The following is a 16,349-nucleotide window of genomic DNA, read 5'->3' on the forward strand; positions in this document are numbered from 1 at the left end:
ACGTTATGCATTTTACTGAAAGACATTACACTTTCGATTTCTAATGCATGTATAACTTTAAAAAAAGAAAAGTATTTCAAAATTATAATCAAATTTTAATACCAGCGATTAAAAAAGTATTGCTTGTTATGAACGAAATTATTAGCGTACCACTATTTTTAAATTAAGTATTTGTGCTATTATATAAGCTTTCTAAATCCATATATCTGAGTGAGAATAGGTTTATTTGTAACTGCGTGTTGACCGAGGTAAAATCTCGGCAATTCTTCTTACCCGCCATAGAAATGTGCGGTAATCATGCTGAATAGGCTTATGTGGATTATAATAGATGGTTATACCCGAAAACAAGAAAAATACAAAAAAAGAAATTGTAAAAATTAACGAATAGCGGTTATTGAATAAACCTGTTCTCTTTTACAACGCGAAGGTTAAATTTTCAATATCTCTTGAAATAATCAAAATGTTCTTGCAGTTTTGAAATATATATTAAAAAAATGAACAAATTGTACATGCTATTATTTAATCCTTATTAAATAAAAAATGCGTTTGCCGTTTGTAATGTCAACTTACATTCTACTAAAAGAGAACCACTAATTTAAATAGAACGCGTAGCAGTATTTTTAATGCGAAAATAGAAGAAAAAAAAGTGACGTCAACCCGCTCATTGAATAAGAAAAATAATCCACAGCCTCTATGAAAAGAGCTCTATGTTTCTTTCTTTTTTCTTTCACCCTGCAAGTTTTACTCTAAAAACTGTATTATATCCTAATTTTGCCAAGTGACAAATCCATGTCGGACGAAAGAGAAAAAGATCTGAGTATAATTTTATTAGTATAATTTTTTTCACCTTTGCTGTAAAATCTTGAAACCAAAGCTTATTATAAATATTAAAAATGGATGTAACTTCCAGTCCTATACAATGCCGTATCTATTTTATGCATTGATGTATTTTAAAGCAAATGTATTCTGATTCTAACAGAAGAATTAAGAGTTGCTTTAATTATGACGATAAAGCATTGGAATTTGAGAAGACATGGTTATTATTTAGCTAGACAGCTCATTCCTTTTCCGAACTCGCACGTGAAATTTCGGCATTATGTCTTTTAAAAAATACTTTCACTAATATATTCTTTTTTTATATGATTCTGACTGGAATCAAATTTAACAGCAATGTCAAATCCCCAAATAAAAAGGGGAAAAAAATCATGAGTAATTTGCAATGCGCTATCAACTGCCGAAATTCCACAAAGATTGCGACTGCAGCGCCATCTGCCTTGCACTTAGCATTATATTGCCAGCACTATGTAGAATTCAGCCAACTGTTAAAGAATAGAAAGCTCTTTAAAAAAATTTAACTGCATTCATGAACTCATTTAACTCAATTCGCTGAAGAATATTTATAGAAATAAACAGGAAAAACATTAAACAAATTTAATTAAAAAGAAAAATATTTCTTTAAAATGCAGATTAATCTAATCTAATCTCCATTCCGCCCTTTTTGGAAAACAATGCGAGCTACGCAAATGATTCTTAGCTTATTCAGAGGTCTGAATATGATTAGTAGATGAAATAAAGTGCTTAAAGTATTTCAGCTGATATAAATAAATCGAATTCTATATGTATATTAGAAATACGTTTAGAAAAAAAAAATAGATTCAATGTTGTTGAATTATTATTTTTTTAATACAGTTTTAATTTTAGTAAATTTCTTTCTTAATTATAATTAATTACATGGTAAGGTTTTTAATTTTTCATTGTCTTCCATATAAGGGCATTTACTTTCATACGTAAATGTAAAATATTGAATAATTAAGCAAACTAATCATTATTACGCTGATCAGAAATATTTTTTTTTTCAAATATCTGATTTAAAAAATTGGTATATTACATATCAGCATATTAACAAGTATGTAAACGAATTATTTACGTTATTCATAATGAAATATGAATTTTGTAAATTTAATTCATTTAAAAGTGTGAAAAATTCCGGCAATTAATTGGTGACAAAATCTGAAAATAGGCAAATGCATTGACGTAGAAGGATGAAATTTTGTAGGTGATCTTAACACTGAAATTGCCGATAAAACTATAAACTAATAAAAAAACTAGCTGCCTTTGGCGACCAGCTCTTTCGCCCAAGTTATTGACATAATAGATAGTTAAATGTTAACATGGAATGCATATTTAAAAAAAAAAAAAAATATTTTGGCTTCTTATATAATAAAAACTAAGAAAAAACGTAAATTTAGCTGAATAAATGAAAACACTTAAACAGTATATATGTTACAATATAAAAATGGAAATCCAAATCTTATTTTGGAATCAATGTCCAAGAAAAGTATTTTTGAATCTTAATTTTAACATTGGCGATTGAGTGAATGATTGAGTTTGAATTTCATGATAATTTTAAAAATTGTTAGAAATTGTGTATTATACTTTAAAAATTTATTACAAATAAAAAATATACAAAACTATAATATCATTAAAAGTGTAATTTTTTTTTTTTCAGTTTTAAAATAATGCGAAACCCATTTTTGGGGAATAATAGTTTTGGAACGTATGGTCATCAGATTTCATAAGTTAGCCATATGGATTACCCACCAGTCTATGTGTAGTTGACTGTGTCGTGTACTCGCCTATGGTACACGGGTTCTTTTACTGTGATTGAAAAAAACTACTCTCCTTCAAAAAATAAACTATGACATTTATTTCTACGACAAGACAAGCTATTCTATATACATATTAAGTTTAAATGACTGCATTTCCGAAAGTAAACAGTTCAGAATCTTTTCAGCTGCTGATCACAACGCTGTTCCGTTTTTCAAGTTTGATTCCAAGTTGTTGTTGCTTTAATCCGGAGTTGAGTTGTTACTCGCTTCGTCGAAGATTGCGGATTCACGCTACACTCCCACCTTTTGGGTTTTTCTTTTCAAGAAAACTCAAAATGTTCTTTAGTCCAAACAGTTCACAGGTCCAGCCGATTGAGAACTTGAATCTTTCGGCTGAAACGGGTTTTCATGGTATTTAGATTTGACAGAGACGTTTCGTCCGATTCTGGTAGCTCAGGATGTTCAACATATTGCTGTTGTACTGCCTCTTCTTTTTCCTCTTCAACTCCAGATGGCAATTCAAAGTTGCCGCTAAAAGGGATGGACTGCAGGTGACACCAAACACAACTCTACGATGTCTGTAGATTTTCATTCCCTTGTCTTTGGTTTTCCATAAAAATCGCAGATAATCCTTGTACCTCTCTCTGATTCCGATCTGAAGAAATGCCTTCTCAATGTCTGATGCTATTCCAGCAGGAAATTTCCGGAGACGATTCAGTAGGGAAGGAACAAGTTCAATTAAATTAGGACCGCTTTCTAAGTAGGCATTCAGTGAGGGTGTACCCTTTATAAGTGCGGATGCATCGAAAACTGGCCTCACTTTCTTAGTAATGCTGCTCTCTTTAAATACAGGCCTGTGCGGGAGATAGTATACATTCAATTCCTTTTTATCTTCGATTTCTTCAATGACACCGTCAGCAATCCATTTTTTAAAGATATCTGCATATACTCCAACTCTCTCGGATTCTACAAGTATTTTATAAACAGAAGAAAGTTGTTTCTCGGCCATTTGTCTGTTGTCAGGGAGCCGGGATGATTCTAACACCCAAGGTAAGGCGACTTCGTACCTCCCTTCCTCATCAATCGTCAGAGTGTTTCGAAAATAATCTGAAGTACCTTGATGCATTTCAGTCTTCTTTTTCGATTCAGTAGGATCAGTAATTCCAATGGCTTCGAACTTACATAAGTCACTTATATTACAATCTTTTATAAGTAAGTTTGTCACTGTCATGCTTATAGAGTCTGAACTGCTTGGTGCTCTTCCCATAAGTGTCCAACCAAGCAAAGTCTCAGTGGCAGTTAATCCACAAGTTAAATTGAGGATTTTTCCAGTCATCAATTTTCCTGCTATGTCAGCACCAATAAGCAAATGGATTGTGGATGAAGAACAAGATGCTAAACATTCTTGATCTGTTAGATGAATTTTATTATCCTCTAATTCCTTTGACCAGAATCCGGTTGGTATCTGACAAATTTCGGCACAGATTTTCTCTTGATCAAATGCGTTAAAAGTGCAATGATAATTTTTGTTAAAATCACTTACAAAAATCTTGTATTCTGAATGTTTCTGGGGATTTTGCATCCCTCCAAACAACGTATGAATAAGAGTTGTTTCTTTTAATGCAGGATACTTCATTTTCTTAGCAGCTTCTTTCGTAATATAAGATTTCTGGCTTCCAGTGTCTATGAGGGCCCTCACAGCAAAATCCTGTGTTTCTCCTCGAAGAACCACGACCAGGGTTTGTAGAAACACACTTGTAGAACATGTGGGATTGGTCAATGTATTGAACTGTCCAAAATTGATTGAACTCTCCGTTGCTTCTTGAGAGTTAGAAGACTCAACGGTCTTTCTATCTGGGCACATCACAGCATGATGTCTTTGACCACAGCTCCCACAATTCACTTGGACCCTACATAGCTTTGACACGTGACCGTTACTTAGACATCTGAAACAGCAACCTCTTTTCTTCAATCGGTTCATTTTCTCATTTAAATCCAAATTTCGAGCAACATGACATTCTTTGGATTCATGATTGTTCTTGTCACAAAATACACACTTCAAAACAGATTTTTGGTTTCCTGAAAAAAGTCCCGCAGCTATTGGCAAGTCTCTTTTAATCTTGATATTTTTGTTATTTTCTTTCAAAGAGAAGCCTTCCATAGCGAGAGCTATCCTGTCCTCATTCTCAACTTCGTTCTTCAAAAATTTCATCAAACTTTCCAATCGAGATTCTTTTGTGTCATCTTTTCTATCCAATCCTCTATCATTTCTCCGCCAGGCTCTTAAAACTTCTTCACTTAAACAAGACTCAACCAAGGGAAACAACATGGCCGCATACTTTGCTGTAGTAACGCCAAGAGTTTCTAATGATCTCAGCTGGGTTTCAAGTCTATCATAAACAGTTGATAATTCAACATGTTTCTCTTTAAGATTAAATGCGAGTGTCAATTTTAACAATTCTCTAACGTAATATTCAACCAATAAATCATCTCTGCCGAATCTAGATTTCAGACAATCAATCGCCTTGCAATAATTTCCGGAGGTAGGGGGAAAACTTTCAACTAATTCCCTCGCTCTGGAATTCGGGATAGTTGCTTGGACTAAATATTGAAACTTGTCGGTTTCATCGATATCGTTGTCTTCATCAATTTTTCTGAATTGTCCCCAAAACGGCAGCCAATCTTTAATTTCCCCGCCAAATTTCTTCAGTTCCAAACGAGGCAGCTTGAATTTCCGCTTTTCACCGCCAACTGAAGATGATGTATCAGCGTTAACAGCGGGATTAGTTTTTCGATCCACTAATAAACTCATTCTTTTAAAATTGAGTGAATACTCATCTGCTGAACGAGATTCCTTTTCAATATCGTCTTCATTTATTTCTTCAGACATCAACAAACGATTCAAAATATCTTCATTTAATTGCAAAAGTTCATTATTTTTCTCGCCAAGCAGCTGGAAAGTTGCCAAACAATCTAAATCATCTGCAATGTTTACTTCCGTTTTCGCTGACTCATCTAAATGATTAAACAATCTAGTAAATGCAGATCTAACTGTTTTTCGTTTAAGCTTTAAAGCTTCCATAATTTTTTCTGAAACAGTTATTCTTCAAAGTATCGACAAATTTCTAATAACAAATAATTTATCGTCAAAAAAATTCACTTGCCTTTCGAATCGTTGATTTCAAATCACAGTCCTGTCGCGGACGCCATGTCGTGTACTCGCCTATGGTACACGGGTTCTTTTACTGTGATTGAAAAAAACTACTCTCCTTGAAAAAATAACTATAACATTTATTTCTACGACAAGACAAGCTATTCTATATACATATTAAGTTAAAATGACTGCATTTCCGAAAGTAAACAGTTCAGAATCTTTTCAGCTGCTGATCACAACGCTGTTCCGTTTTTCAAGTTTGATTCCAAGTTGTTGTTGTTTTAATCCGGAGTTGAGTTGTTACTCGCTTCGTCGAAGATTGCGGATTCACGCTACAGACTGTGTGGGATTTAATATAATGAACAATTCCTTGGTATTTTGTGCTCATTTATTTTTGCAATTCGACATCACACAAAAAAAAAAATAGAAACGGAAAATCATATAACATTTATGATAACATGGAGCATTTCATATTCAACATAGTCGCTAACAAAGAGCGAGCTGCGCCTGATTGCGCAGCATACTTCAGAATAAACACGGAAGTGAGTAAAAGTGCTCACTATGCTCATCACTCTCTCTCAAACTGAACAATTTAGAGTGCACTTGCAGCGCTATCTATTAACAGCACTGATTAACCAATTTAGCATACGAATAATTATACAAAATAATAATTCCAAATAACAGAATTACAATGATTAATGGTTAACGCAATGGTTAAGCCTATTTTCACTTCCGATAAATCTATTTGACGCCTATTTTTTTTATTTCTTTTCTCTGAATCAATAGAGATTTTGGTGAATCCTATCTAAAATATTGTTAATAAAATTTTGCAGTTCCATTAATTAGCGAAGCTTTGGATAAAACATAGCTGTGAAAAAAATTCAGTAATTTCTTTATTTGAAAATCTATACTCATAATAAAAATGAATGTGTGTGTTTGTGTGTGTGTGTGTGTGTGTGTGTGTGTGTGTGTGTGTGTGTGTGTGTGTGTGTGTGTGTGTGTGTGTGTGTGTGTGTGTGTTGGTGCTCTATAGACCAAATTGTTTGACTTACAGGTAGCTAATTTAACACTTTGGAGAAAAATGGGCATCTTGGTGCAATTTTTTAATTTTTAATTAAAGTTTTAATTAATTAAAAATTAAACTAATTTTTGGCGTTTTCTAGTTTTAACTTACAAAATTATCACAGCAAAAAAAAAATGATTTTTACATCAAATTAAAGTTGAAAAGATTATCTATTCAATAAGAATAATAATTCAACATATAAATGAAATAACTATTTTTAATATTTTTTTTAAAAGAAATATTGATTATATTTTCTAATAGTTCATATAGTGCAAAATAAAAATAAAATTTAACCTGCACGAACATCTGACCCGTATATGGGAAAATTAGTTTTTAATCAACGTGTTGCCATTACGTTTACAAAGGCTCAAATTAAATATTTAAATTAATCCTTATTGTAAGCTAAACTTAGAAAACTGTAATTTTCAGTACGTTTCTGTATGAAATAAAAAAAAAAAAATGTGATAGTTTCAGAAAAATAAAATGGAAAAAGTTATCTGTGATATATTGTTATCTGTATTATTAATTCACTATTTCAATTTTACTTAAAACAAACATAATTTAATGTTTACAGGATAAAAGGACCAAAGGCAGTTAGTATATAATAAGAGAGAGTTTGGGCCACGTACGTTAATATTTTATATATAGAGATTTTGGGTATAATGCTCCTTAGTGGAGTCTGGCTGTCATTGCATGTGCATTTGAACGCGATAAATCAGGAACGAAAATTTCTTGATTGATGAAATTTCGTTTATAGTTTTATGGCCGTATTCAACAAACCGGTTGCTAAACAACGAATCATTCAACCAATGATCACTGGTATGCACGAACGTTAGTTTTACGACTAAGCATCAAGGCAGCTTTTCCTACTTTTTTCACCCGGAAATGGATTTTCATTGGTCCAGATATATCACATGATTATCAACTGATGGTTGGCTCTTTTTCATGTTTTTATAGTTATTTTGTTTCTTTCCGAGATGTGTACAAGAAATGTGGGACGATCAAACAAGAAAACAATGGGATGTTGTCTAGTGATATCTCATCGATTTGTTTACATGATATTATTAAGCTTTTCGTGGAATTGTTTCTCTGAATTTACATTATTAAGCAAGCATATTTTAAATTTCCACTGTATTATGTAACTAAACATTTGAGCATTTGCTGTCTTTTGAATTGAGAATATGCATATTAGCTGTGTTTCGAATAGTTGTCCAATGAATTGAACTTTTACAAAATGTCTATCTGAAAATTAAATTTCTAAAAGAAATGCAGATTAACCAAAATGAGTTCATTTACATATGGAAATATTTTATATATAATAATAATATATATACATAAACAATAAAAATAACAAACTGCTGCAAACTGATTTTGAAAGTGAGGAGTTCACTAAAGTTTCTTCTAAACAATAAATTTAACAAAATCTGAATTTCGAGTAAATTATCATTAACTGTAAATTATATTTCTGAGAAAAGTGACAAATATTTGAACAAGTTAAAAAAAAAATCATTACTTCATTTATCAATTATAAACTAGTGAAAAATTTGAAACCTAGTAGATTTTTTTTTTCAGACTTCAGCATTTTTTTTACAAAATATGGCATTTATTTATTTTTTGATTTGTTAACATCAAAATTTTATTAGTTGAATGGTATAACCAGAAAATCCTAATATTGATCTTTGTTCTTATTCTTTCTTTATCTTTCCATGTTCTTTAATATATATTTTAATGAATTATAATCATACAAATTGTTAAAACAAAGCAACTCCCTTGCCTTTAGCAAGAAATTCACAAAATGTTTACATATAACATTTTTGTTTAAAGAGTTTATTTTGTTAGAGTGCATTTTAATGAGCAATGGATTAGTATCCTGAATTTTTAATATAATAAAGGGCGGAGGAAATGTAGTGTATAAATTCTTGCTTACAAAGTATTATGACTTTCATATTAGTAAATTATTTTCATTTACGCAAAACATTTAAATTTCCAAAGGATATTTTAATTGCAATTAAAAGCAGTGATATTTCTGACAATCCCATATAATTGTTTGTATGAATTTATAACATATATTACAAATTTCTCTTTGACTTTCAGCATTTATTTGTAAACAAATAAGTTTTAAACTTCTACAATATGTATAAGCTTTCAATATATATTATTTTAGCAATATGTATTATATTTCCACAATATGTTATATTTGAAAAAAAAATAGTAATATTACTTTTGGTGTCAATATTTAAATATGTATTATCTGTCTACATTTTCAGTAGTTTTCGAAATAACATTTTTTTTTTTTTTTCTTTTCTGAAAGCTGAACAAAGGTAAAAAATACTTATTCCAAAAATAGAATTGGGCATTACTTAGCGCATTCATCACAAGTACAAATTAGTCCTGCGTTAGGAAATGAAATTCCTAACAAAATCAAAGACGTTACAAAAGTAGCCACGTATTACAGAATCTAAATGGATTCTACTTCAGATATTTCCCATAAAAAACAAACTTCCATCTTTATTGGGTACGTAAATTTTGAAGAGAAAAGGTTAAGTATTGATGTATCATTTATAGGATTTATTGAAGTAACTGGAGAAGGATTAGCAAAAGCTCTATTGGAAATATTAAGTGAGCTTGATTTAAATATTATGGATTGTAGAGGGCAAGCATACGACAACGGTAGCAACATGAAAGGAAAATATAAAGATATACAATCTAGATCAATTGCTCTGAATCTTCATGCAATTTATCTGCCTTGTATATAATACTTTTTTTAATTTATTAATTTGTGATGCCGCTTCAAGCAGTATATATTGTAATTTATTTTTCGGATATTGCAAAGTTTATATTGTTTATTTTCTGCGTCTACAAAAAATGGGAAATTCTACAAAAGCATTTAAACATTACTCTTAAGCCATTATGCGGCGCTCGCTGGGGAGCCAAAATAAATACTGATAAAGCAATGTATATACAATATGAACAAACTTGTAATGGCCTAGAAAGTGGCTTAGAGTATTGTCCAAAATCAGCACTACCAATAAACTATTTCAAGGAAAAAAAATTGTTCTCGATTGGTTTTTTAATTTAGTCAGTAAAATTAAAACTGTAAGCCAAAATTTAAGAATAAAATTTAGCTCATTTTTAGACGAATTTGAATTTTTCAGAACATTTTCCTGAAAAACGAATTCGGAAGAGAAAAAATATATTTCGAAACAGCACACCGGTTTGTGGAATTTAGATGTTATTTTTTTAACTCAGTGACTGATACTGTTATTGTACACATAGAAAATAGATTTGAAAATATTTCAAATTAATTATTGACATAAAAACTTTAGAAAAGCATGAATTAGAAAAATGTTCCAAAAAACTTTGTAATGCTTTATAATAACGATGTAGATGAAAACCTAATCCAAATTATTGTTTCGCTACTGAAGTTGCTTTTGAATGAAAGGGATGTCAATAATGCTCAGCACATATTGCAATATCTACTGATTAATAATTATAATGATTTATTTCTAAATGTATTAACGGTGTTAAAACTTCCTTACATTGCTAATTTAAAGAGCGTCCTATAACATATTAGGACGCTCTTTCAGCAAAATAAAATTAACAAAGAATCATCTTCGGTCAAGCATGTGTGCATAACGCTTAAATGCATTTTCCGATACTAAGCATTGAAAAAAAATTGCAAAAATTTGTCATTTTCCTGAAGTAATTAAGAGCAAAAAAAAAAAAACATTAAGTAAACATGCAATAGGAATATGTTTTTTTTTTATTTGAAAAAAATTTAGGGCCCTTAATGATTTTTTACACCCGGTATTCTTCATAGAGAAGGCCGGCTCTGCCCGGTTAATGTGTTTTACCAAGTCCTGTGTTATCTTTCTACCAATTGAAATTTTGATTGTATATCTCTAGTTCTGATCTTAAGACTGCATTGATTGAAATATCATTCATCAAATCATAGTATTTTTTTTATTTTATCGTACACATATATTCTCATGCATATACCGAAAATTGGTCATTCTCTTAACGGAATCAGCATTAATAACTGATGTAAGCTGTAGTTCCGTTTTCCTACACTTACGGCTGAAGCAAGACCTTTCTTTTGAATTTAGCTTTTGAAACAAAAGCTTTAATAATATTCAAGAATTAATGAAGGTATCAAAAGAAATATCTGTATGGCATTTTATATATAAAACCATCGTATTTAATAATAGTGGTAATGAAATGAAATGTAGAAATGGAGGAATTATTTTAGATTACTGATCAATTATTTGCAGCACTTCGCTTTCTCTATTTTGGTTGATCGTACATAGATCTTTCTATATGAGATAGAACCTCTTTACTTTTTAAACAGGTTAATTATACACAATATGTGCTAAATGGAAAAAAAAAATCGTATCATCGGAAAAGATAAATACAGGCAAGAGAAATCACATAAAATTTAGAGGGTGTATGCATTAATTTTTTTTTTGTTTTGTTTTGGAAATATAGGGATTAGCTATATGTTTTGCACAAATATTTATTATTAAATGTGGTTTTTTACACGCGATAAAATATTACAAAAGAAGAGTTTAAAATTTTTAAAACATCATCACATCTTAGCTTGTGCATGAAACAATGGCAATTTCAAGCTCAGCATACAAAAATGACGGCTTACATGAATAATTTTTTTCGTTACATTGCTTCTAATATAATGCATATATGTTCATTCACAAATTTAAAATTTTTATTTGACATTCTGAAATGACTGACCATGAATTTCTTCTTCCGATTATACAATATTGAATAGTAATATTCTTCGATAATATTATTTTGAACCTTGTGATATGAAAAGGTGTAGTAAATGACGGACTTTTAAATTTGCCGAATACTGCCTGGCTTTGTGGCAAGCTAGAATTTTTTACTGACTGCCATATAATATGTCACTTACAATATAAATTACTGGGAAATGGGAATTTCTTCAGGCTTTCTAAATAAATACTTTTTAGAACTGTATCCATTTATTTTTACAAACTTTCTGATCGAAATTATTTCTGTTTATGATTAATACATAACAAAGGTTATATTTTTCTGTTTATGATTAATACATAACAAAGGTTATATTTTTCTGTTTATGTTTAATACATAACAAAGGTTATATTTTTTAAAAAGGCAATTGCCATTTTTTAATTTAATGTTTATTATTCTTTGATTTTTGTATATCCGGAATTTTTAGCGAGTTCTAGTTTTCATAAAATTAATCTGTTGTAATTGCGACTATTTTAATATTGTTATAATTAGAAACAGAAATAATTTGAGCCATCAAAACATTACTATATGTCACATTTAGTATAATTTTTTTCAATCGGAAATGTATTTTGCATCTTTTCCTATCCTTAGGGGAAAAAAAAAAAAACAATTTCAATGATTCATAAATATTGATTGGCGATAAAGTAGTTCATTTTTATATTTATTAAACGGAGGGATTTGATTATAAAAAAATTTAAAAAAAAATCAATGCAAGAGGTACCATTCCTATGATAAAAATTACAGTACTAAAAATAAGTAATAATAATTTACCATAAAAATACCACAATTTTTCTGCGCACAAAAGAAAACTATATAATTTCTGTGCAGAATTATGAGTCATTTTATAAATTAGCTTATTCGAAAATTTCTTTCATCGAAATTAATATTTTTAGCATGTACCCGACTTCAACTAGAGAATTCTTAAACACTGTCGGTGTAAGTTTCCCTCCGTTCAATACCGGAATTGATGTTGGTGTATAATTCCTTCTAAGGCAGAGGCGCTGCGATCGCTTAAAAATCCCAGAGAGTGTTCGATGCCGTCTTCAAATTTATTTTATTACCTCTTATCTCACCGAAGTTGACGGTAATTTCGTTCCCCATCCCCATAGCAACAAATTATTCATTCCTTTTCTTTCGAAATTAGCTTTTTCTTTCAAAAGCTATCATGATACTAATGAAAACTTAGTGAGGACAAAAAACCAACATTGTTGTATGGGAGTTGCAGCTCATTGGGGCAGCAGGCCCCACCATCTGCAAATCTGGTAATATTAAGACTTAGCGCAAATGGAACTAACTTGTTAGGTTAATGTGTGCATCATTTATTTAATTATTGGGGGATTTGTATATGTTCATTGTTTTGTGGGGAGAAAGAAAAAAAAAAAAAAAAAAAAGGGAAATACGGTAAATAAATAAAATAGAGTAAAATAGCAAGATAAGGAGCATACTAAGGTAGTAGTAGCTATTATAGGATTTTAAGAGAGCAGCGGGGCCTTTTCTTATTTTGTTTGTCCTCTGTGTTGTATATTGGGAGTTCTTGTAGGGTCAGGTTTTCAATTTCAGGTATGTTATCGTAAAATTTTTTGGCAAGTTTCACTATGAATTCTTTGATTGGGGGAATTCCTATTGCATGAGAAATGTCAACATTTCTATGGAACCATCTGGCTGCAGTAATCATTCTGATGGTTTTGTTTTCCAGTACTATGATTTTGTTTAGGTTTGTTTTGGCGTTGGCAGCCCAAACCGGGCAAGCATATGTTAGGATAGGTCTGAGGTATGCAAGATAAATTAGTAGTTTACTATCAAGAGTGAGGCCAGAGTTTCTACATATTAGGGGATATTGAGCTCTTAGGGCTTTATTCAATTTCTCCCTAGTCTTTTCGATATGGGTTCTATAGTTTAAGAACTTATCAAGGGTGATGCCTAAGTATTTTACTTCCTTCTTCCAGTTTATTTCCTTGTTATAGAGTTTAATTTTAGTCCAATTCATTGTATTTTTGAAGAAGATTATTGCTTCAGTTTTTTCAATGTTTAGTTTAATTTTCCAATTAATTAGCCATTTTTCTAGATTGTTTAGATAGTTCTGTAGAGGTACTATTGCTTCAGCTGGTTTCCTCCCTTGTGAAAGAATGGCAGTGTCATCCGCGTAGAGACTAATCATGATGTCTTTTTGTTGGGGAATATCATTTAAATAGAGTAGGAATATTACTGGGGCGAGAATGCCACCTTGTGGGACGCCAACTTTTAGTTGTCTTTTGGAGGAGTCGTGCTGTTTGACTAGGACTGTGAAGTATCTATTGGATAGGTATGATATAATGAGTTCAACTATTGTTCTGGGGAATTTATAGGCTATTAGTTTGTAGATTAGTCCAGGGATCCATACCTTGTCAAAGGCTTTGGCTATGGAAGACTGCTACCGTTTGTTTCTGAACTTTTCTACCCTCGTGAATATACTCAATCATTCTGAGCAGCTGGTGGGTTGTTGATAATTTTTCGGTGAACCCAAATTGTTGGGGTATTGAAATGCCTGTGCTTTTACTGTAATTAAGGTATCTATTTAGAATTAATTTTTCACAGATTTTGCTGAGTGTAGGGAAAAGAGATATAGGTCTATAGCTTACAGGAAGGGAGGGATCTTTACCTGGTTTGAGTATGGGTATAATTCTTGCTATTTTCCAGCAGTCAGGGAAGTGCCTGTGTTCGAAAATTTTGTTCATTAGATTTGCAATTTTAATTAATATTTTGATTGGGAGTTTTTTAATCATTTTGTTAGTTATAGCATCAATTCCAGGAGTTTTGTTTATTTTAGTTTTCTTGATGTATTCAACAATTTCTGATGGTTTTACTTGATCGTAGTTGTAATTAGGGCTCTGTTTTAGATAGTTTTCTATTGTATTTTGAACCATATTCTCCATTTGTTTGGCTTGAATTGATCTTCAAAATGGTCTGCAATTATCTCAGCCTTCTGGATATCAGTATGTGCGGGAAGTTTAGATATTGGGTCAATTAACTGGGGGATTGGGGACCGCTTTTGTTTGAGCCTCTTCGTTGCTCTCCAAAGTGAATTGTCCTGTGCATTTAGAGTTTTGTTTTGTTTCAGATAAATATTGCTATTGTATAAGGTTATGGCAGTTCTAAATTTTTCTTGAGCCCTGTTGTATATATTTTTAAAGACTGGATCCCTATTATTTTGCCAGTTCTTTTTGGCTCGGTTTCGTAATTTTTTAAGTTCCCTGATGCTGGGAGGTAGATATAATTGCTCATGGAGCTTTAGAAGCCTTGAACTGTTATTATACGCGTCAGTAAAGTCGGACATTAGTTTTTGGATTTCAGTTTCAAGTTGTTTATGGGTTACTGCGGTATTTGCTATTTATATATATATATTTTTTTAATAATAGTGGTAGATAATAAAATGCAGAAATGGTGGAGTCATTTTCGATTAGTGTCAAACATTTGCAGTATTTCGTTTTTGGTATTTTGCTTCATCGCTTACAGAGGAGATCTTAATATATGAAATCAAACCTCATTACTTTTTTAACCGGTTTATTTAAACAAAATATGTCATAAATAGAAAAAAAATCGTCTCATTGCACATGATAAATATAGGCAGTAGAAAGTAAATTAAAGTAAGAGTGCATACATACGTATAGTTTTTAGTTTTGGGAATCTGCTATTCGTTTGCACAAAGATTTATTATTAAAATATGGTTTTTAAAATGCCAATCAATAATGCTAAAGATGAGTTTGAAAATTTAAAAATATTATTACTTCTAAATTTAAGCCTGAATCAGTGACAATTCCAAGTTTATGATACGTGAAAAGGTAGAGAGAACTACCGAATGGTGTCTGGCTTTGCGGCAAGCTAGAATTGTTTACTCGCAGGCATATAATATATTACTAACAAGATATATGAAATTGCTGGGAAATGGGAATTTCTTCTGGCTTTCTAAATAAATACCTTTTTAGAGCCTTTTAATACCTTTTTACCATTTATTTTTACAAATTTTTTGTTCGAAATTATTTCTACTGATAATTAATATGTAAAAAAAAGTTATATTTTTTGAAAAGGCAAGAACCATTTTTTAATTCAATAGTTATTCTATTATTCTTTGATTTTTGTATGTCCGGAATTTCTAGCGAGTCCTAATTTTCATAAAATTAATTTGCTGTAATTGTAACTATTTTAACATTGTCTATTATTGTAAATGAAAATAACTTGAGGCGTCTAAATATTACTTTACGTCACTTTTAGTATAATTTTTTGATCGAAAATGTATTTTGTTGTTATTTCACATCCATATGCAAACAAATAATTTCAACGATTCATAACTATTGATTGTTGATTAAATAGTTAATTTATAAACTTATTAAATATATTTAAAGAATTTATTTATAATTCTTAAATAGTTCTAAAAGGACTGCCTCTGTATAGAAAAAGTAGATTAAAAAAACAGGAGAGAAACTGAAAAGCAATAATTTAAAGTAGAAAGAATTTCCAAATGAAAATTGCAAAGAAATACCTCAACGTCCAATGTTTCTTCTTGATAGCAAGAGCACAGAAAACTTCAAAAAAACAAGTCTATAATTTTAACCATTTTTTATTTATTTCTCGGTGTTAAAAATGGAACCAATTAAATTAAGTTGATCAATTGGAAAAGATTAATTGCAACATTTGGTTCGACTTCACAGGCTACATTACAGGCACCTATTGCAGAAGTAAATATATATATATACACACACAACAT

General features: G+C 30.7%; 1 protein-coding gene across 1 annotated transcript; it reads right to left on the reverse strand.

Annotated features, from left to right (window-relative positions):
• Positions 1-3,024: 3,024 nt before the first annotated feature.
• LOC129956576 (uncharacterized) lies at positions 3,025-5,691 on the reverse strand. The gene has a single exon (XM_056068504.1). The coding sequence runs from the start codon at positions 5,689-5,691 to the stop codon at positions 3,025-3,027; it is 2,667 nt and encodes an 888-aa protein (XP_055924479.1).
• Between the last annotated feature and the right edge of the window lie 10,658 nt (positions 5,692-16,349).

The sequence above is a fragment of the Argiope bruennichi genome, chromosome 11, assembly GCF_947563725.1.
Source record: "Argiope bruennichi chromosome 11, qqArgBrue1.1, whole genome shotgun sequence".
Taxonomy (NCBI): Eukaryota; Metazoa; Arthropoda; class Arachnida; order Araneae; family Araneidae; genus Argiope; species Argiope bruennichi.

Coding starts and splice junctions, on each gene's coding strand:
- LOC129956576 (XM_056068504.1), bottom strand. CDS start 5,691: ATGGAAGCTTTAAAGCTTAAACGAAAAACAGTTAGATCTGCATTTACT.